At 51.2% G+C, this 19601-nt stretch overlaps 10 protein-coding genes across 10 annotated transcripts; 3 read left to right on the top strand and 7 right to left on the bottom strand.

Annotated features, from left to right (window-relative positions):
* Positions 1-143: 143 nt before the first annotated feature.
* Positions 144-1941, bottom strand: IAR55_000640 (uncharacterized protein; the record flags this gene model as incomplete). Its single annotated transcript, XM_066943774.1, has 4 exons — positions 144-1106; positions 1165-1379; positions 1458-1814; positions 1878-1941. 4 exons carry the CDS (start codon positions 1939-1941, stop codon positions 144-146), a joined length of 1599 nt encoding a protein of 532 aa, XP_066806316.1.
* A 631-nt stretch (positions 1942-2572) lies between these two features.
* On the top strand, positions 2573-3728 carry IAR55_000639 (uncharacterized protein; the record flags this gene model as incomplete). The annotated part of the gene is made up of 4 exons (XM_066943773.1): positions 2573-2901; positions 2967-3391; positions 3462-3564; positions 3635-3728. The coding sequence occupies 4 exons, from the start codon at positions 2573-2575 to the stop codon at positions 3726-3728; spliced, it is 951 nt and encodes a 316-aa protein (XP_066806315.1).
* A 317-nt stretch (positions 3729-4045) lies between these two features.
* IAR55_000638 (uncharacterized protein) lies at positions 4046-5531 on the top strand (the record flags this gene model as incomplete). The annotated part of the gene is made up of 5 exons (XM_066943772.1): positions 4046-4086; positions 4253-4377; positions 4531-4642; positions 4835-5207; positions 5298-5531. 5 exons carry the CDS (start codon positions 4046-4048, stop codon positions 5529-5531), a joined length of 885 nt encoding a protein of 294 aa, XP_066806314.1.
* Positions 5532-5775: 244 nt separating this feature from the next.
* Positions 5776-7763, bottom strand: IAR55_000637 (uncharacterized protein; the record flags this gene model as incomplete). Its single annotated transcript, XM_066943771.1, has 9 exons — positions 5776-5805; positions 5868-5951; positions 6024-6347; positions 6407-6526; positions 6668-7110; positions 7258-7316; positions 7415-7477; positions 7594-7609; positions 7733-7763. The coding sequence occupies 9 exons, from the start codon at positions 7761-7763 to the stop codon at positions 5776-5778; spliced, it is 1170 nt and encodes a 389-aa protein (XP_066806313.1).
* Positions 7764-8423: 660 nt separating this feature from the next.
* Positions 8424-9343, bottom strand: IAR55_000636 (uncharacterized protein; the record flags this gene model as incomplete). The annotated part of the gene is made up of 4 exons (XM_066943770.1): positions 8424-8455; positions 8558-8895; positions 9069-9181; positions 9296-9343. 4 exons carry the CDS (start codon positions 9341-9343, stop codon positions 8424-8426), a joined length of 531 nt encoding a protein of 176 aa, XP_066806312.1.
* A 242-nt stretch (positions 9344-9585) lies between these two features.
* IAR55_000635 (1-aminocyclopropane-1-carboxylate deaminase) lies at positions 9586-11334 on the bottom strand (the record flags this gene model as incomplete). The annotated part of the gene is made up of 6 exons (XM_066943769.1): positions 9586-9758; positions 9869-10242; positions 10430-10613; positions 10827-10947; positions 11075-11200; positions 11275-11334. 6 exons carry the CDS (start codon positions 11332-11334, stop codon positions 9586-9588), a joined length of 1038 nt encoding a protein of 345 aa, XP_066806311.1.
* A 607-nt stretch (positions 11335-11941) lies between these two features.
* On the bottom strand, positions 11942-12402 carry IAR55_000634 (uncharacterized protein; the record flags this gene model as incomplete). Its single annotated transcript, XM_066943768.1, has 4 exons — positions 11942-11989; positions 12066-12128; positions 12175-12252; positions 12322-12402. 4 exons carry the CDS (start codon positions 12400-12402, stop codon positions 11942-11944), a joined length of 270 nt encoding a protein of 89 aa, XP_066806310.1.
* A 759-nt stretch (positions 12403-13161) lies between these two features.
* Positions 13162-14076, top strand: IAR55_000633 (mitochondrial 54S ribosomal protein mL41; the record flags this gene model as incomplete). The annotated part of the gene is made up of 3 exons (XM_066943767.1): positions 13162-13240; positions 13381-13529; positions 13696-14076. The coding sequence occupies 3 exons, from the start codon at positions 13162-13164 to the stop codon at positions 14074-14076; spliced, it is 609 nt and encodes a 202-aa protein (XP_066806309.1).
* A 133-nt stretch (positions 14077-14209) lies between these two features.
* IAR55_000632 (protein transporter SEC23) lies at positions 14210-17049 on the bottom strand (the record flags this gene model as incomplete). The annotated part of the gene is made up of 9 exons (XM_066943766.1): positions 14210-14233; positions 14285-14756; positions 14806-15383; positions 15442-15681; positions 15745-15903; positions 15959-16273; positions 16337-16634; positions 16755-16926; positions 17010-17049. The coding sequence occupies 9 exons, from the start codon at positions 17047-17049 to the stop codon at positions 14210-14212; spliced, it is 2298 nt and encodes a 765-aa protein (XP_066806308.1).
* A 599-nt stretch (positions 17050-17648) lies between these two features.
* Positions 17649-19493, bottom strand: IAR55_000631 (uncharacterized protein; the record flags this gene model as incomplete). The annotated part of the gene is made up of 9 exons (XM_066943765.1): positions 17649-17708; positions 17775-17848; positions 17924-18069; positions 18139-18211; positions 18269-18368; positions 18514-18651; positions 18747-18966; positions 19326-19351; positions 19464-19493. 9 exons carry the CDS (start codon positions 19491-19493, stop codon positions 17649-17651), a joined length of 867 nt encoding a protein of 288 aa, XP_066806307.1.
* Between the last annotated feature and the right edge of the window lie 108 nt (positions 19494-19601).

The raw sequence follows: 19601 nt of genomic DNA, 5'->3' as shown, positions 1-19601 counted from the left end.
GCGACATGTACACGACCCCGAAGGAACGTATGGTATCAAGTACTGGGTTCATAACATGAAATGCAAAAGTATCATAGCTCAGAGTGAGCAGAAAGCAGAGAAAACAGTTTGGCGATCGAGCACCACATGATGTAAAACAGACATTATTGACCCATTCCCCCGTCAATCACCCACCAACCTCTTCCTTCCCTTCTCAGCCAACCCTGCTCTTCACCCCATTCGACCGCTTCTTCGATCTTCCAATCCCCGACTCTCTCCCATCTCCCCTCCTCTCCCCATCTTCGCATCTTGATTACAAGCTCGTCAACGGTCATTCCGTTCCCATTTCTCGGATCTCCTTTCCGTCTAAATGTACTCTTTCTCAGATTCCTCTCAGCTTCTAGATGGAGGACAAGGAGCGGAAGCAACAGCTGCGGAGGCAGAGGTAGATACCCCCATTGCTCACCGTTCCCTCCAGTTTGATGCTTCGATAGTCGGACCTGCACCAGACTCCCTTCCTCTGCGACATTGCGGATGACCCATCCAACAAGCTTTTCCATCTTGTATTTTCTCTCCTCAACAGGCAGGCAGTACTCCTTTATTTTGTTCCACCCAAGCGCTTTCCGTTCCGCTTCCACTGTCAGATCCTTCTTCGTAGCCAAGCCGTCTCGTATACGTCTCTTTCGTCGTCGCTCTTCTTTCCGGACCTCGTTGTCCACGACCAATCTGGCCAGGGTGTTCAGTCGTTCGTCTGAGAGTACTGACGAGATGGTAAACGGTTTCAAAGGTGATAAGGGTGACTGCTGTGACACAACCTTCCGTAATCTGGAGGATCGTGGTGTCGGCGTACTGCTGTGGTCTTCCATCATGGAGTTGTGCCGGGTGCTTGGTGTGAACAGACCGACATTCGTATCAGATCGGATGACATCTTTACCTTTCTTGGCTCTGCAGCTCGGCGGTCTGTATTCGGGGAAGGTAGCTTCGAGTGCTGCGCGAGATCGGCCAGGACCCTCGTCGGCGATGGTCCGGAGAGCTTTGATTGTCTCTTGCGTCATATGATCGAGCATGTATTGTCGGAAAGTTCGATCGGTCAACTGTGACGATCTTAATCTGGCCGGGTCACGCAACTGAACATCGAGATGAACGGTCAGCACGCAATGACCGCACAGCAAACAGTCAACCTACCTCAGGCTCAGCATCCATGATGGTCAAGTCGCTTGGTGTTTCGCTTGTAGGCTCGATGCTGTCCGAGAACCGGGGTAGAGACTTGATCGGCGTCGGCGGTTGTGAAGTCTTGCCAGCCTGGATGTCCGATATGACGAATGGCCGAGCGTACAACACCTCGTGCAGTCTGCACACCTCAGCCGCATGGATGTGTTGTGCATCTGGATCCACGGCGACTGAGGAAGCAGGTCAGCTACGCAATATTCTCGCTGAGTGCACATGACATCGATTAGCTACCACTTGATTAAACTCACATATAGACCCTCCTGCACCTTCTTCCACGACAACCTGTCGGACCCATTCCACCTCTCCGCTCGCTTTCCTTCTCTGCCACTCGTCGATCTTCCCTACAATTCTCACAGTATCACCTACGCGGACGTCCTTTCGATCATACACCTTGAGAGGTGCTCGCTTGACGGGTACCGGATATCCATTGGAATCGCACTCGTCGATCGCTTTGCGTTTCGCGGCGTTCCGTGTGGCAGCAGATGCGAAGGCTGCTGAAGGAACTCGATCTGTAGGTTTTGCTTCAACCGGATTCCTTGTTGAAAGTTTGACGAGTGACAGTCGTATGAGCACAGGTAGAACATGTTCGCCGTCACCGTCATCGACTACGCCGTATAGCCATATCAGCTTGTCCGTGACGACTACCGTTATGTCAGGCCTGAGCTTACGCGTGACAGTCATGGTAGTCTCCTTGTGATCCACTCCAGCTACCCAACCCACAATCTCTACCATTCTACAAGGAAAGTTGTTCAATGAGAAGATATCTAGATGGTCAAGGTTCATCAGCACAGACCTTCTTGTCGAATGATTCGAGGACACTGGGGACGTACCTCTCGTAGCATACAGCGCTGCTTCCTGAGACTCGGGGACTATAGACTGCATACGATATACATCGCTGATGAAGCATTTCGCTATGGCTTGCGGTCTGTGGACCCATGTCAACAGACTTTGAAAGGGAGGAAGAGGGTTCAGGCCTGATCGAGAAGATGAAGCGTGGTTTGGTCGATGAGGCGAATATGGTGCATCGTGACGACTCTGAGGCGGAGTTCTGCATCGAGCAGATCGAGGGGGGGTGTTCATGTGTGTCAAGTGATCATCATGATCTGTCAATGAGATGGAAATCAAGAGTGCTTGTTATTGTTGTTGTTGTTGTTGTTGTTGTTGTTGTGATCATTGACGGTTGACTCACTGCATACAGGAGCGACGCATGAACGGAATCAAATGGTCCTCATCGAAAAGTCAAATCTCCACCTCCATCATCCTGATCCATCGTTCATTTCATGGTCAAATCCATCGTCGCCTTCAACACTGATCAGCTCAATCATTCTTTGGGCGACTCACACCCATTCCACCTGATACCGAAATGGCTCGTCCTACAAGTTCTGCTTCGTTCCTCTCCGCTTTGCGGCAGACGGCTCTCCGGCCGATCAAACCCCTTCGCCGCCCGCTCATCCACCCCACCTCCACTGCCTTCCCCCATTCTCGCGCATCTTCCTCGACGAGCTTCATGCCTTCGCAATCGGCTCGGTCAAATCTGTTCAGACCGACAACCATCGTGCTCATATTCGTACCTATCCTCACTGGATTTCTCGGAGTATGGCAATTGAAGAGGTTGAAGTGGAAATTAGATCTGATCGATGAGGTGGATCGGAATCTACAAAAACCTCCTATGCTCTTACCGTCCAATATCAAGTGAGTCCACCTATTCCTTACTACCTGCAACGACATATCTCACCAAGTCGTGCGCTATCTCACAGTCTTGAGGCTTTACCCGATTTTGCATTTCGGAGAGTCCTGTTGAGAGGACAATTCACCGGTCCTCCTATCTTATTTGGTCCACAAACAAAAGACGGTTTCCCAGGCTATCATCTCATATTACCCTTTGTCCGAGCATCAGGCGGTTCTACTGTTCTGGTCAACCGAGGATTCATAACGACGACGCGAGCAACAGCGATTCGGGAAGGACGGCAAGTCCCACCTGGACTCTCGTCCGATGGCGGATCGACGGGAGAGGAACTCGTCGTTGAAGGCATGTTGACGAGACCTGGGGAGATGACCGTTTGGACGCCGAAGAACAATAAAGAGACGAATGAATGGTTCTGGAAAGATATAGAGGAGATGGCGGAATGGTGCGGTGGTGAACAGAAAGGCATTCAACCGGTTTTGGTGGACGCGATTGAAGGTGAGGATCGAGAATATCATCTCTGTTTCAACGTGGATCAACCGTAGCTGATCATTGCCCGCCTACAAAGACCAGGACAATGCACCCACAATGCTGATGCAACAGGGTATACCTGTCGGTCGCCCGCCTCATGTCGAACTGAGAAATCAGCACGCACAGTACGCGGCTATTTGGTCGGTTTCATGATTGCCATCTGTTGACTGGGCTGCCTGGCTGACCTCTCGACCCCTTTTCGCTGTGCAGGTTGTCTCTATCTGCGTCAACGACTGTCATGCTCGCATATATTCTGACAAAGGGCAAAGGAGGACCAAAGCAAAGAAGACCGAAATTGTACTAGTGATATTGTCATTCAGCAAAGCTCATCTGCATATGCATCATTCATCCCTCACACCGGGCGTCCCGGGTCTGACCACCTTGTCAAGCATAACCGTGAACATGATTTCGTGAACTTATCCAATCTCTACTTCAGCGTTGAGTAGCGTAATCTTGTGGCTTTGTCCGCGCTTGATTGCTCGAGTCACCGCCACGACTCGGTGGACGATGACAGCGCGTGTTTTGTCTCGGTCATATATCGACTGGTTCATTCTTCTTTGCTTCCTTCCCCTGCCTCCTAACTCTTCGACTGCATAACGACGAAGGTGAAAGTTCTACATCATGCCAGGACCGGCGGACGCTACTCCTGTCGTTGAAGCTCAGTACGTGATATCCGTTGCATTCTTCACAGCTTGCTCAAGTCGGCTGACATTGAATGATCGCTCCTTCCTTCTTTTGTTCCGACTCTCAGAAAACGAGTAAGCCCTTTCCTCCCTCTCCATGCAACGAAAGTCAAGTGAGGGCAACAGGACAACAGCGTGCTAATAGAATGACCCTCATCCTCGTTCAGGCCGACCCAGAGCTGAAGAATGTCATCGAGTTTCTGAGAGGAAAGAACGGCCCTAAAGTCAGAAGAGGAATTCTGAATGGGAAGCGTGTGGACTACTTCAAAGGTGTGTGATGTTGTCGTTGTCTCTTCAGGTATCATCTATACCCAGTCGAGTACAGTCGTCCTTCTCGACACCTCCTCGGACCTCGTACGCAAGCGCGCACTCCTACAGTATCTTGGGTACACATACTGACCTTGCCTTTTCTACAAAATCCAGGCAAGACCGCCGTTCGAACACTGCTCAGTCCTCAGTATCAAAAGTTGAAGAAGGTTCCTGTGGTCAAGGATGAGGAGGAAGCGAAAGCGTTGATGGTCAAGCTGTTGCCATTGTAAGTGGTCTCCTCATTGACATCTGGCGAGATCATGCTGCCTTATCCTAAAACTATCCATCCTCCTTCAATCATTACCCCCGTCATCCTCGATCTCCCTTATGTCCTCATTCGTATCACTCCTCGCTTTTGCATCACATAACTCCTGATACCTACTATTCATTTTGTTTACGGTCCTGCTCCGTTCTGCAGCGCTTTCTTCCTCCGAACAGATCGACCGACCCTCGCTACTCCTCCTCCACCAGGAACGCCCAAACCACTCCAGCTCGCCCCGCAACAATCGTTCGACCCGCTCTCTTACTACACCTGGTTTTACGATGGATCTCCCCTTTACACGATTCTCGGTGGATTCGCAATGGTCGTCGTCATGTTGGCAGGAGTGATGTTCCCCCTTTGGCCTGTCAAACTTCGTATAGGTGTTTGGTATCTCTCCATCGGAGTTTTATGTCTTGTCGGACTGTTCATCGCTCTGGCCATCGTCAGGTTGATCTTCTGGTGTTTGACGGTCGTCTCGATGAAAAGAGCAATTTGGATCTATCCGAACTTGTTCGAAGACGTGGGATTCGTGAGTAGAATCCTTCCTTGGAGAGTGGCTCAGGGAACTCCGTTTTTGAGCCAAACCTCGACGAGTGACTGATCCTGCATTTCACAATAGTTTGACTCGTTCAGACCCGGTTGGGCTTACGATGAACCAAAGAAGAAGAAGAAGAAGCGAGTCCCAGGCACCAAGTCGTCCAAGAAGTCGGATCCTGCTGCCGTGGACGACCAGTCTGTCGAACCAGCTACTGCAGCAGCTACTGGAGCGGAGAGTGCACCCACGTCGGACGTCACTGGCCTCAGACCACGTCAATCCGCAACGATCGAGGAAGTCAACGATGATGAAATATAAATGAAGGTCAATCGTTCGAAACCGAGCAAGGTCGGGAAATTATGAGATCATTCCGGTGCAAGGGAGAGCTAGTACATGGAACAAGTCAAACGAAGGGAGAGAAAAGTAGCTGCCGGATCTACCATCATGCATAATGACGTATCTCAGTCAATTCACTTCTGATCTGCTTCTCTGGGCGCATCCTCTACCATCCGTCTCTCGCCACCAGCTGCTTAATCTGATCGTTCCCGATAATCATCAGGTCTTACGCCGCTGCTCCGAGGAATTGTTGTCTCTGCGTGTCGAATATAGGTGATCAGCCTGCGGAAATCAGACTTGATTTTTGCCCACACTTACCAGCTGCATGATCGAAGCCTTTTGGGTGGGATCCAGAGCGCTGATCTGGTCTGGAGTGAGCTGCAGAACTTGGAGGAGCATTTGCTATTGTGAACAGCGGTCAGCATCGACTCCTCTGCTACAGGAGCTGGAAGCGAAGAAACGATCGTCACTCACTTGTTGGTCTTCCGGCAGAGTCGACAGAGCTGCTTGTGCAGATGCGGGCAGACTTGCAAGACCCGAAGCAGGCGGTGCGGGTGCAGGCGCACCATGACCACCATTGTATGCGGGCTGAGGGATTGGAGGGGGGGCGTTGTATCCTCCTGGAGCACTTGCTTGCGGTGGGCGGTAAGACGAGTTCGAAGGTGGATAGGGAGGATAGTTGGTGGGAGGAAGCCCTTGGGCAGGGGCGGGTGGGTAAGGAGGATAGGCAGGAGGCTGAGCTGGTGCAGGGGCTGGATAAGCAGAGACCGGAGCGACTGCTGGCAGGGGCTGGATTCTCTGTGAGATTGGCGTGATCGTCAGCTTCGTTTGCCATTTTCCAGTGCTGGGAAGCTCACCTGGAGGACAGATGGATCAACAATGTTCATGAGCAGCATGGCTTGGAAAAGAGCATATGCGAGTTGAGGCTTGCTGCTCAATAATTGTCTCGCTTGCTCGGGATTAGTCGTGATGAGGGTCTGATATGAGAGGAAGCATCAGTGCCAAATCAATCACCACATTCATCAACCTTCAATCCGCATTCTGTCGTCATACAGACCATGACGTGCAGCCCAAATGTAACCATACGGAACAATGCTAGTGAAGTTCCGACCACTCACCTTCATACTCGCCATGACATCCTGCATTTGACCAGGACTGATGGCTGCGAGGGTCTTGCTTATGACATCCGTTGCTTTCTGGCCCATACCTACATCGACGCCAGGTGGTAACATGTTCAGATCTACTCTTTCTCCACCACCCAGGGGCGGTGCTGGCATGTCATCCATTGGTCCTGGTCTTCTTCCATATCCCTGATCCAGAGCGGGTGGTGGAACAGAATACCCTCCTCGTGGTGGTGGAGTGTCGTCCATTTGGTGAGAACCATATCGACCTCCGCCGCCACCTGCACCTCCGCCTCGTCCTCCTCTGCCCCCACCTCCGCCGCCTCCTCGACCACCAGTTCGAGGTCCTGGTTCGTCGGTGCTAAGCTCGACTCGAAGATTACGACCGTTCACTGGGGCTTCCTGTAGGTTTCGGACGGCCGAGAGAGCGGTTGCTTCGTCTGCAATCACGAGGATTTATGAGAGATGGCATTGAAGAGTAGATACAGCACATTCGGTAGGGGAAGGACAGAGCAAGGGGAGTTGAGGAAGAGATGTCAGATCACATTTCCGCTTGCTCTCATTTTTTCAGGTTTCGTTCGACTTACCATAGAATTGCACGAAAGCGTATCCCTTAGATCGTCCCGTCTGAGGGTCGAATTTGATTCTACGGCAGTCGGGTCAGCTCATTGAGGAAGACGTAGGCAATGCGCCGTTGGTGGACAGCTGACGACGGCCAGGAGAGGGAGGGGGAAGAGGGCTTACTCTACGTTAGATACTGGTCCTGCTTCGGAGAAAACGCCGGCAAGCTGTTCCTCAGAAACATCGCTGTAGACAGTGCAGGTACAGCATCAGCACACCTCCTATCGATCACCCTTTCCCCCACTCATGAGAGATGGAGTGCCCAGGTCACAGGCGGAAATACAGAATGAGAGAGTACTCACTAGGGGATGTTTGCGACTGTCACAAAATAGCACCAGAGACATCAGCAGCCGCTCGTTCGACGACACGGAGCGAGTGGCACGAGACATTATAGTAGTGATACTAAGACAGACGAGAGGCTGCGGGAGAAGTTGAACCCACCGAAGATTGTCCTAGCTGCATTGGGAGGCATGTTGATACTTATTTCCTTGTTTTCTTAAAGGGCGGGAGGGGAGGGGGTGGATCGAGGTCTGAGCCCGATATGCACTTATGCGTCTTGCTCCACGAGTCGAGGCTTTGTCCGTCGGTTGACTGTGGACGTGTGCAAAGTTATGCAGTAGATCTAGGAAATGTCAATTCGGAGAAGAGTGATGAAAGATGAAGAGGAACGAAGAGGTTGAATTCATTTCATGCTTCTTGGGCTGATATTTTCATGTTGGAGGCGCATGAACACATCCTTTCAGTCTTTACTGATAGAAACGGTACTCTTTCAGACGTAGTACAGCTCACAAGCGTGTGGCTTGCATTGCAATGCGAACATGATGAACAGATAGCAAATGACATGCATGCTCGATCACTCATCATCCACAACACTGCAGACATATAGATGCTTGTAGCAGGAAAAGAAGGTATACCTCCTTTGTGCCCTCCGCCACCACGAGGACACGGGAGAGCTTTAGCAGAGATCAGACGAGAACTCCTCTTTTTCAAGATCGGGTGGTACGTCGAAGTGCGCTCGTGTTACTAAGGACAGCAGCACTCGGACAGGATCGGCTGCCTAGACGCAACTCGTGATCCATCTTTGTCCTCCCCCGTGCCTCCCCCAGCCTTACTTATGCCGTCTGGCAACATCTCAGAATCCCGTCCTCGGTACTTGTGGTAGACCTGTGACCGCACTCCTTGTCAGCTATCGGACTTCCATCCAGTCGGCACTGATCGTCGTCACCATCTCCATCGCCAAAGGCACGATCAAGGTGTCGCACTCACCTTTGCCCACTTCTCTGGCTTTCGCTCCCATTTCTTTCCTCTTGATCTCATTCTTCCTCATCTCGAATATCGACCGGTGCAGAGTGAAGTTCCTGTGTGCAGCAGCCGGAGTGGGCGATGTAGCCCCGACAGGTGTGGGGTTTGTGGAACCTCCCCCTGCTGAAGATGATTTGGTTTGTCCTTCTTTCTCGTCCTTTCTGTCCTGATCTGATTCCTTCTCTTTGTCCTGGTCTTTGGACTTTCGGGCTTCTCTAGCTTTGTAGTCTTCTACTACTTTTCGGATCTCGTCCGGGGTCGGACTACTTGCGACTGTAGGAGGAGGAGCTATGGGCGACGCACTGAGAGCATAGCGAGACGATTAGCTGTGACTCATGGTCATAGAAGTGTCGCTTGCGCGGGACTGTGACACTTACAATCCACTGGTTGATTATCATCGGACATGAAATGAAGGCGCGGAAACGTATATATCAGCTGTGGTCATGTGCGGGTTGGCAAAAGGGACGCGACCCACGGATCTAATAGATGGTTATCGCATGTGTACAAGAAGTCCTCTGTCTTGATAGTAGCAAGAACTGTCTGAGTGGGTCGATTGCAGATGTAACATGGTCGAGCAGTGGCAGTCTTCTACAGTACATTTGAGAATACATCGTCAGTCTATCAGGGTCGAGTGTAAGAGACCGGACAGAAGGCGATCCAAGATACAATTGGTCGAGGGGGGATGGACAGAGCAGGACGTACTCGCTCGTAGTACACATTCGCAAAGACTGTGGAAGGTGGGCTCGTCATTGCAAGGGATAGCTAGGCGATCACTAGGCCTGGCACACGCCGGTCAGATCAGAAAGGAGGAAGGGTAAGGGTGTGTGTTGGTGATGTGATGTGATGTGAGACGATGAATGTCGAGAAGTGCAAGTGCACAGCGATGGATAGTCACCGGTGTCAAGTCCCTCCACATTTTCAGAACCAAACAGAACAAGTCATATTTCAATCCGTTTCTACGTTCTGCATGCATGAAAGCGATATATTGTCAACTAACGAGGGATGTAAGAGCTATACGCATTCAAAGCTGGCTGACCACCGAGATGGAGGTACAAAACGTTGGATCCTGGCTTGATAGATCCTTCTTTGATCAGCTGGATCAAGCCCGCCATGGATTTGCCCTCATACACCGGGTCTGTGATGAGAGCGTCGGTCGATGCGGCCACTGCGTAAGTCACACGGGTCAGCAGGGGTCTCGAGGATGGAAATAGGCGTAATCGTTTTGGTCACAGCTCGATGATCAATGTTTATGTTCGGAGGCTCGCCCACACTCACGCTTCATAGCGGCGATGGTCTCATCATCTGGAATACCATAGATACCAGCGTGGAACCGCTCATCTAGGATCACGTCCTCCTCCTTGATCTCCAAATCCTCGTCGAGCAACTTAGCAGTATTAGTCGCTATTCTAAGGACTTGTTTCTTGGTAGCTTCTGGTTTACCACTGGCGTCAATGCCAATGACTTTACGTTTACGACCTTCGGCGACTGCACCGACGATAGATCCGGCGTGGGATGAACCGGTCACGGAACAGACGAGGATAGTGTCGAAGAAGACTCCAAGTGCTTTCTCCTGTTCGGCGACTTCGATGATGAGGTTTGTAAATCCTACACCGCCGAGTGGGTGGTCTGAGGCACCTGCGGGGATATAGCTAGGTGAATGAGGGCGTATCATCAGTGACTCGGATGAATAGGTTTGGTTGAAGAGGGTGATGTGGAGCAGATTGACGGACTACGACCTCGCTCAAACGTCCAGCTTAGGTAAATGACTTTGCAGATGAAGCAGAAGATGTGGTACTAGGATAGCAGAGCCGGATTGTTGGACTTGTTTCCACTTACTAAGGCTTCCCACCCTTATCCTGCACATCCTTGAACGCAGCCTCCGTAGCCGCCTTGTGGCCGATATCGAAAGTCTCCTGGTTAAGCCTCACATCACCGCCCATTAGACGGGACAAGAGGATGTTGCCGGTCTCGGCGTAAAGAGGGGGGTCGATGGGTACCCATTTCTCCTGTACGGTGACGGCTGGAGAACAGCATCAGCTCTGTTCACGTCGTGCAGGATGAGACTTCTATTCGCAGATAGGAAAGGAGGTGTGGACGTGATACTTATCGATGAGGGTTCCAGCCTTGGCCGGCCGAAGACGCTCGTGGGGGAGAGGAAAACTGGGTAGGCGCGGTGCAAAGAGAGATGGAGGGACCGGTTGGTTGAAAGGAGACGATGATGCTTGAAACTCACCCTTCAGTCCTGAAGCGACAGCTGTGGCAGTGACAGCTCTAGTATGATTCGATTGCACACCACCGACCGAAACAAGGGTATCACAACCTTTGGCCTTGGCGTCGGCTACCAGATATTCGAGCTGCAAGAAATACATCAGCTCACGTCGTGTGGGTCCTGTCAATACCTCAAGTAACATCGATCATCCTCTTTTGGACATGGCCTCTGCTTTTGAACAATCATTCTAGCAAGGGTGGACTATTACTCACCTTTCTGACCTTGTTACCGCCATATGCCAATCCGGAATTACAATCTTCCCTCTTTGCGTAAATCCTGACCTGACCTCCCAGTTGTTTCGTCAAGTTGGGAAGGAAGGAGATGGGAGAAGGACCGAACTATGGACCCACCAGGCAGAAGTATGTCAGCAGATGGTCTTGCGATTGAGCAGAGGCTATGAAGATTGACTCACGAGAAAGTTCTCCTTGGGAAGTGCGGCGATGGTCTGTCTGTATTTAGGTAGATCGGACATGGTATGCTCGGGTTCACGTTTGATCTGGAAACGAACAAAATTGAATGTATAAGTTGTATGGGCTATGGATGGTCGATGTGCAGATGTATCTCTCATCTACGTTGACATATATATATATATATATATATATATGAACAGATGCATAGCTCGAGTCAACACTTGACAATATAATCGGCCAGACGGTCGGCGGGAGAGAGAGAGGACGGTCAAGGGTTATTCACCGGTCCATCGGTGATTTGTTCAAGATAAGCCAAGCGAAACGGATTCGGAATTCGGACATGGCCTGGACTGACGACAAAGCACGGAAACGTCTAGATTGTCATCGACACCATCATCGCCATCCGGAATATACCTTCCAAGATCTGTACTGACGCATCCAGTCACAGTATCCCCGTAGGCCCGCGCATCTCCCCATGCACTTGGCTTTTAGCCTTTGACAAAGGAAAAAAAGACAAAAGCTTCCGAAACACCTCGCCGAAACCCGTTGAACAGATGGAGAGACAACGATGCGATACCGACCAGTCTTGTTGCATCAGAACACCACTTTTTACATGTCTACATGTCTACATGATCGCTCAGCGGGCCCATCAGAGTCTTCGAAGGTTAATCAAGCAGCCATCTTGTAGACCAGCTTCTTACCAGACAGTTTACCGCCCTATAGATTTACACATCTCACGTTAGCCCCAATCCCCACACTGCTCGACGGTGCGCGTTGCCGAACTCGGACCAACCTTCATCTCCTCGGAACCGCTGGTGACGTTGTCGAGCGTACCTCGAAGGACAATGAGATTAGGCTTGACACTGTATTTGGTGACTGTTTCAGAGTGACGTTTGATGAACTCGGCGCCGAGTTCCTTGTATGCCGGATTTGCAGCAATGGTGATGTCTTGAGGTAGAAGCCGCAGTGGAGTTGAATTCCTGGTTGCCGTATGACGGTCAGCACGGAAGGATCTTCCACAACGTGACGAAATGAGAGCCTCAGCCCACCTTGCCGAACATTGTGTAATCAAGAGTATGAACAAGTGCGACCTTGATTAGCCTTCTTGGCAGCTTCGATAGTCTCCTCATTGGGAACAAGCAGGAAATTGAGCTGTTTACCCTTTTCGCCCGTCATGCCAGCGGCGCTCTTGAAGCTGTCCCCCGCAGAGATGGTATTGAGCGCAAGCTCAACGCCTCCGCCGGTGATGCCGACAGCCTCGGAGATGGCCTTCTCGACATCGTCGTAATCGACGGCTTCGTCTGCGCCGTATGACTTGATCAGGTCGAATGCGTGAGGAAACGCCACGCCCAGGACTTTCTATCCCATAGACATCCGCCTGGAACACCAGTCCGTAATGTGCTCAAAGGGGTGTGGACGGTCATCTCATCCCGCTTCGAAGCTAGCGATATGCGGAACGCCACAAGGAACGATCAAGTCGAGACTCAACCTCGCATACGTGTCACTCTCGGCAGCGATCAACTCTGACTATGTTCGTTCCAGACGATCATGTCAGGCCGAAAGTCACCGACACTATATACAGTACTTGAGATATCTAATCGGACACGGGCATCGAAGATGATTGATCGTCGTTCTCTTCCAGGCGCGGTGGAGATGTTCAGCCAGCATAAAGAAGGGGTCGAATAAAGTGATTGGAGCCTGAAAAGTCATGCCCCGTATGCCTAATGATAAAAACCTCGGCACTGCCTATCCGCAAGCCTATTTATGGCTTAGATTTCACTCGTCAACCATCTCTTCCATCTGCGCGAAAAGTCAATCGAGTTCATATTCTTATACCACAATACATCGAAAGCTGCACTTGGCCTTGGACTCGACCCGAAAACCTTGCGATGCGTCCCACATCACTCTTATCAGGTGCTTCTCGTCTCTCCCTGACGTCGAAACGAGGGAACAAAGACTATTACAAGGGTATGTTGTCGTGTTATCCGCCCTCCAATCCTTCCGAGTCTCTGCTCGAATCCGATCCTGCAAACCCCTTACTTCTCCTTGACTGCCATACCATACTTTGGATCGTCACGTCCCAGTACTGACATGCAGTCTTCGAATAGGTACTGGTCAGTCACGAGTTCCAGGAGGTGGGCATCGAACAGGACCACCTGGTGTGCATGTCGTGAAGGGGAAGTCGAAGTATAGAATACTCGATGACAAAGTACGAGTCTTCGTCGGACCCGGTGCGAAGGTGCTCGAAGAAACAGAGGTGGGTCGACGTGTTCTATCTCGATGTCAATGAGTTCTTCGAAAGACTGCAGTCTTCCCGATCACTGTGTCAAAGACATAGATGGCTCTGGCTCAAGGTGACATGCCGAAGAAAACAGAACGACGTCGTTGCTGATCTGGCTGCTTTATCCCTTTCTCATGTCCAGCTTCGGCCATACGTTGCTACCCGTGACGAATCAGAACAGAACCACCAGATCTTCTACAACCCCTTCTCTCGAACATCTCCATCAAGACCCCGTATCCCCTCTTTCTCACCAAACGTCCAACCGACAGAATCCAGCGATCGATTGACGAATCAGGATTTCGCGAGATTCTCCAGACGATATCAGGCTTTGAACGGTGAGAAGAAACAGGCTCTGATAATGGATGCGAGGAGGAAATGGTGGGAAGGGATGTCGGCTTTACATGGCGGCGGGTCGGGATTGACACCGGAAGTGGCAGTGGAGGAAGAAGGGAGAACGAAAGAGTTGGAAAATAGAGCTTCGGCAGCGGAGGAGAGTATCAGTCAAGACCAGCCTCGTGCTTGAGCTTGAGTTTGGCAATTCACTTGTAGACCACGAACCACACCGTTTCCGCAATCCGACGAGCTGCTATCGGGAATGCACCAGTATCATAACATACTCCATTACGCAGAACACGACTAAAAAATAACCTTCAGTTCTAGCTGGTCGAAGCACCAACAGCCTATAGAGCAAGTCAGCCACTATTCATCGCCTTGACGCCGTTCACACTCACCAGTCTTTTGAGATGCTCCATAAACACTTGCAAACTGACATCGTCCGTGAAGATCGCTTGACCATTGGAAGGTCCCGCACCATAGTTGTTACCAGACATGTGCGTTGTCGAAGGGTTGAGCTTGCTGAGCAAGAATCTCGCTTGACTTCCACCTTGATCGCAAACGATATATCGTGGGATTGGGTTTCGGTCCTCCAACAACTCCTGAGCATCGACAACGGGCGCCTCGAGGAGTTCTTTGAAATTGGCATAGTCTTCTTGCTCTTGATAGTTGGCTTTTCGCCATTGAGCAACAGTCTCTCCGTGGAAGATGAGGATGTGGAAGAAAGTGTCGAGGAGAAGGATGACATCCGGTCGAATCGACACGGAATCGAGGAGAACGGGATGAGGTTCCGAGTCGAAGCCATAAGACATGAGGGTGGGTTGTATCATGATGAGCGAGTTGTTCACGTCCGCGTCGTTCAATACGTGTCTGATCATTGATTAGCTTGTGTCCTATAGGATCAAGACAGCTCGCTCACCGGTAGAAAGCAGTCTCATCGGGCGAATTGTTGAAGACCTGCAAGAATTGACTTCGTCGCAGGTGGAACATGAATTGAGGGTAGATGGAGAAGTTTGGACTGAGTTGGAAGCTCGTCGGGTCTTCCTTTCTGTAATCCGCGAACTTCTGACATAGTCGGATGAGCATTCGATCCAACCATCGAAGCACGTCTGGACTGTCGTCGATCTCGGCCTTGAAGACAGCGATACGAGCCATGAGAACCGCAGCGGCTTCTTGGTCGAACGATGCCGCAATAGATGGGTGACCGCCCTCCTGGAAAGTACGGGACACGGTGGTGACTCGAAGTCGATACTGACCGGAAGAGTGTTGGTAGTGGGTAACAAATTGAATGAGACCTGACTGGTTGGGTCCGAGAGGTTGGCCAGCGGGAGTGACGACTTCGAAATACGTAGCAAGAGATGTCTTGGGCGTGAGAGAGCACACCTTCCAAGCAGACGTCTGACCTATACCGATCTCGGTTTCGCCGACGCACTGTGACTTTTTGTTGGCAGATATGACATGGCCGATGACACCTGAGATCTTGAGCTCTTTGGTAGTCTGAGGATACAGTCAGCGGAAAAGTCCCAGATTGCACCACGGGAGAAGAATGACTGACCAAAACGTCGAATGTTCCGTTGAAACCCATCTTCAGGTATCCCTGCTCGTCTTTTCCGAGAGTTCGCAAGAAACTCTGCTTGAAGATAGCGGTCATGAATGAATCGGAGATGATCATGAAACCGTTCGTGGCGTTTGTGAGTGACTTCATCTCAAGAAGACCGACTTGATCCAAACATCCCGCGTAGATGTCGATGGCGTGACCATTGGTCGATGCACGCTTTGAAAGGCCCTCGTAATACTGCAGTGATGATTGATCTGTCAGTTAAGTCATCTTGAAACGCAAAGTACGATGGTCACAGACCTTGGTAGCCCTCTTGAAGTGCTTGACGCTGTCTCGGTCAATGTCGTGGTGCGATCGGATAGGCTCTCTCAGCTCAGGTCCGACAACAAGACCAGGGCCATCGGTAGCGGGACCACCCGCGAAGAGCATGATTCTGGCGCCAGTGTTGGGGAAGGCAGACTATACGGCGTATCAGCGTCGTCCAAGCTCATTTGGCTAGAATCTTATAACTGACCTCGAGAAGGGAAACAGCTACACCCAAAGCGACACCGGTACATCTCAATGGTCTTTTGTCCTGATCCACGGGCCAGGGATCTCTCTGGAGTTGTTCGAGGATATTGGTGAGCTGGAACTCACACGCCTGAACTGGCATGAGGAACTTGGACGCAGCAGGTGCCGGTAAGGGTTGGCCTGGACGCATGGGTTGGATGGGACGGTTGGAAGGGTTAAGACCAAGCATGTCAGCGATCTGCTTGGGTTGGTAATCCTTCGATCCTCGGAAGACGTAGGCCTTTGGACAGTCGGCATATGCGAGTTCGTGGACCATTGCCTGGAGAACCGAGCGTCAGCTGAAATCGCGAAACGAAAAGAGAGGACTGGAAGCTATACCCACCATAGTCCCAAAAGTGATCAAACCGACAAGAGCGTTTGGAGGCAACAAACTCAGACTGACGACCAAAGTCTCTCTGAGGGCCTTTAACTCATCCTCATCGACACAGGTGTCGACCACGTAGAGGAAGATGGGCGGGATCTGAGCAGGTCGAGAGAGGGTGTACTCGATAGTCGTGAATTTGGGAAGGAGCTCGGGAGGTAAGTTGTTAGGTGAGAGATCTTGGTGGTAGTGTGGAGGGAAGGGGTTTCGTTGGAGACAGAATGGACAGATCCACATCTTGCCTCGGACGTCGACTTGGCTAAGGTTGGGGATGTCAGGTATGATCTCATGCTGACACAACTATACAATGTGACGATTGGGGATGAAGAGGCGAAGACTTTGCAGCTGAAGGGAAGTGATCTAAGATATGAGTACTTACCAGTAAGGGTTCAAGATAGCCTTACATGATCCTTTACAAGTGACGGGCTCATACAGCACAGGAGGCAGGTCGTCCCTCTCTTTCAGGGGAGTATAGAGGGCGGAGATGGGCACCACAGTACGCGTAGCTTCGATACGACTCGATGGCCAGACGTTCCACGAGAACCTGACGCCTGAAAGGGGAAGGAATAGAAGAGCAGAGAGAGGAGGATGCCAGTCGTCAGCGCCGGTCGTCAAGATGGGCAGCGGGACTTACCATCCTTGTCTTCGACGTCTTCGAAGCCGTTTCCGTTCATGATGGTCAAGTAAGTCTTTAGTATGATCTGTTGGAACGATGAGGAGCAGATGGCCAAATGTGCTGATTCTAGGTAATGAAATCGACGAGTGGTGGTGATGCAGTTAGGTTCCACGCCGCGTCTCAAACAACCGTATCACTGAATGTGGCACGTTCACGAGGCTGGCTTGCCAAAATAATATATATATATTTTTGAAAAAAAACGAATCACAATTCTTGTTCGTATAACGGTTAGTATACTCGCTTGTCAATCTGCTTGGAGCAATCCAAGAACCGTTGCGCGGGGGACCAGGGTTCGATTCCCTGACAGGAAGTTCACTTTTTGCTTTGGTTTGCTTTCCACTTTTCCTACCTGGATAGTTTACGCTTTTCAGTAACGCTTTGAAGTGCTGCTAGCTGTCATCAGACTGCACTGCAATACTAGTTCGCCTATCGGTCAAGCGCAGGGGTGTGACATTTTGCGAGTCACCCTTCTCCTCAGAACGTACAGGTCCATTGATGTGTTTCAAAATGCTGACTTCTAGTATGGTCTGCATGGTGACATCCACAATCTCTATCCCCAAAATGATGCCTCTGCTGCTTCTTCAATGAGGTTTGACTCTAACTGAGAGAAGCAACAAGGCCAGTAGGAGGCTCAAGGACTTGTTCACCTTCGGGGGTCTAGACGGACAGGATATAAGCCCGGAATATCTATACTTGGCGGCAATGTGGCGGCAATGAACTTACGACGTAACATGCATGAAGACCGCCATCGACCAAGAAATCAGTGCCGTTGATGTACGAAGAGTCGTCGGACGCCACTATAGCGAACAAGAAACCAGCGTCAGGTCTCATGGGTGATGTTGCTTGCGCGGTTCGGTTGTGCAAGCACTCACAGAAGACAACCGCTTTAGCCTGCTCAACAGCCTCACCGAACCTGCCCATGGGCACATGGGCCATTCGTCTACCGAGCTTCTCAGGGGTGTTGAGGAAGTCCATCAATAGAGGGGTTCGGATGGGTCCGGGGCAAAGGGCGTTGAATCTGGGTGGAGAAGGCAAATAGTCAACCCTTATGGCCCAATAACGTGCAGCGATACATTGCGAAACTCACCGGATACCCTCGCGAGCATGGACCATGGCAAGTTCACGGGTCATTGCGAGGACAGCGCCCTTGGAAGCGGTGTCTAAGATAGTTCTCGCCATCAGCGTCCAAGAACACGGTCACGTTGCTGTCAGCTCACATGCGATCTGAGGAGTAGCAGCTCCCATTTTGGCAACGAAAGAGGCGACGTTGATTATAGAGCCCCCAACGTGCAGACCCTTCTCAGCGTCGGGCTTGTTCTGCAATTGACCAGGAGGTGTATTAGCTTCGTTGGTGTAAATGGATTTGGACGGCGCGGCGTGATGGTCACAGAGTGGTGGTGGGGCCGAAAGTGGCGTCGGGCAGGACGATTGACAGGGACAGGATTATCGAGACTTCACTTACCTTTCTCATAGCCTGTATAGCATGCTTGCATCCGTACCAAACACCCTTGACATTAATGGCTTGGGTAAGATCCCAGATCTTCTCCTCGGTGGTGACGGCGTTGTCGTCGGCTGGATGCATGATGCCTGCGTTGTTGAACTGGAGCGAGAAAGATGGATGAGTGGTCAGTACGTGTAGATATGATCCAACCGATGTGCCCAGAGAGCAAAAACACCTCTTTCGCGTGAACTCACCAGAACGTCCAATCGTCCAAACACCTCCACAGCCTTCTCGACCATTGCCTTGACCTCATCCTCCTTGCTCACATCGCATTTGACGGCGTGGGCGCCACATCCTGGGTAATGGGTGTTGATGAGCTCTGCGGCTTTCTGGACGGCCTCGAGGTTGATGTCAGATATGAGCAAATGGGCTCCCTCAGCAGCGAATTGGAGGGCGGTCTCGAGTCCGATACCACTGTTTGGGCGGGGCGGCGATGGTTTGGGTCATGTCGTTGCCAGGCGTACAGCAGTGGTAGGCAGTGCAAAGCCGGAACGGATGATCGCAGTGTACGAGCAGGGAGTGGGTAGATAGCGATCGGCGGTGAAAGGCGGAAGGATCGAGAAAATGGACCGTTGGACGAGTGGTGGATAAGCAGGTTGTTGTTATTGTCGGTGCAAGGTGTGCAAGGGCGAGAAGTTGAGCAAGAAACGCAATGAAACAAAGTCAGCTTCCTGCTCGCATCCCACGAGGTCGCCATTGACACCTCGCTCGCGATGTTTCAGGCGCTCCAACGAGGATCCATGGGTATCTATATGCGCCAGAAGTGAACTCACGATCCAGCGCCGGTGATGATTGCGACCTAAACCATTATTCAAGATCAGTTCATCATCCGCTGAACAGATGAAGGAAAAACACAACTATGGCGCGGCGAACGCGCTGCGATGGATAAACGATTGGGATGATCAACGTACCCTGTGAGCGAGACGGAGTCTAGCAGCCATTGTGTACTCTGTCCGATGATACGGATATGTGTAGCAGGGTTATGTGAAGGTGATCAAACTGGCAGGAAGCGAGGTGATGAGAAGGATGTAGGTGTAGAACCGAAGAAG

The sequence above is a fragment of the Kwoniella newhampshirensis genome, chromosome 1, assembly GCF_039105145.1.
Source record: "Kwoniella newhampshirensis strain CBS 13917 chromosome 1, whole genome shotgun sequence".
In the NCBI taxonomy this organism is placed as follows: domain Eukaryota; kingdom Fungi; phylum Basidiomycota; class Tremellomycetes; order Tremellales; family Cryptococcaceae; genus Kwoniella; species Kwoniella newhampshirensis.
This window is presented reverse-complemented; position numbering and strand designations above follow the sequence as displayed.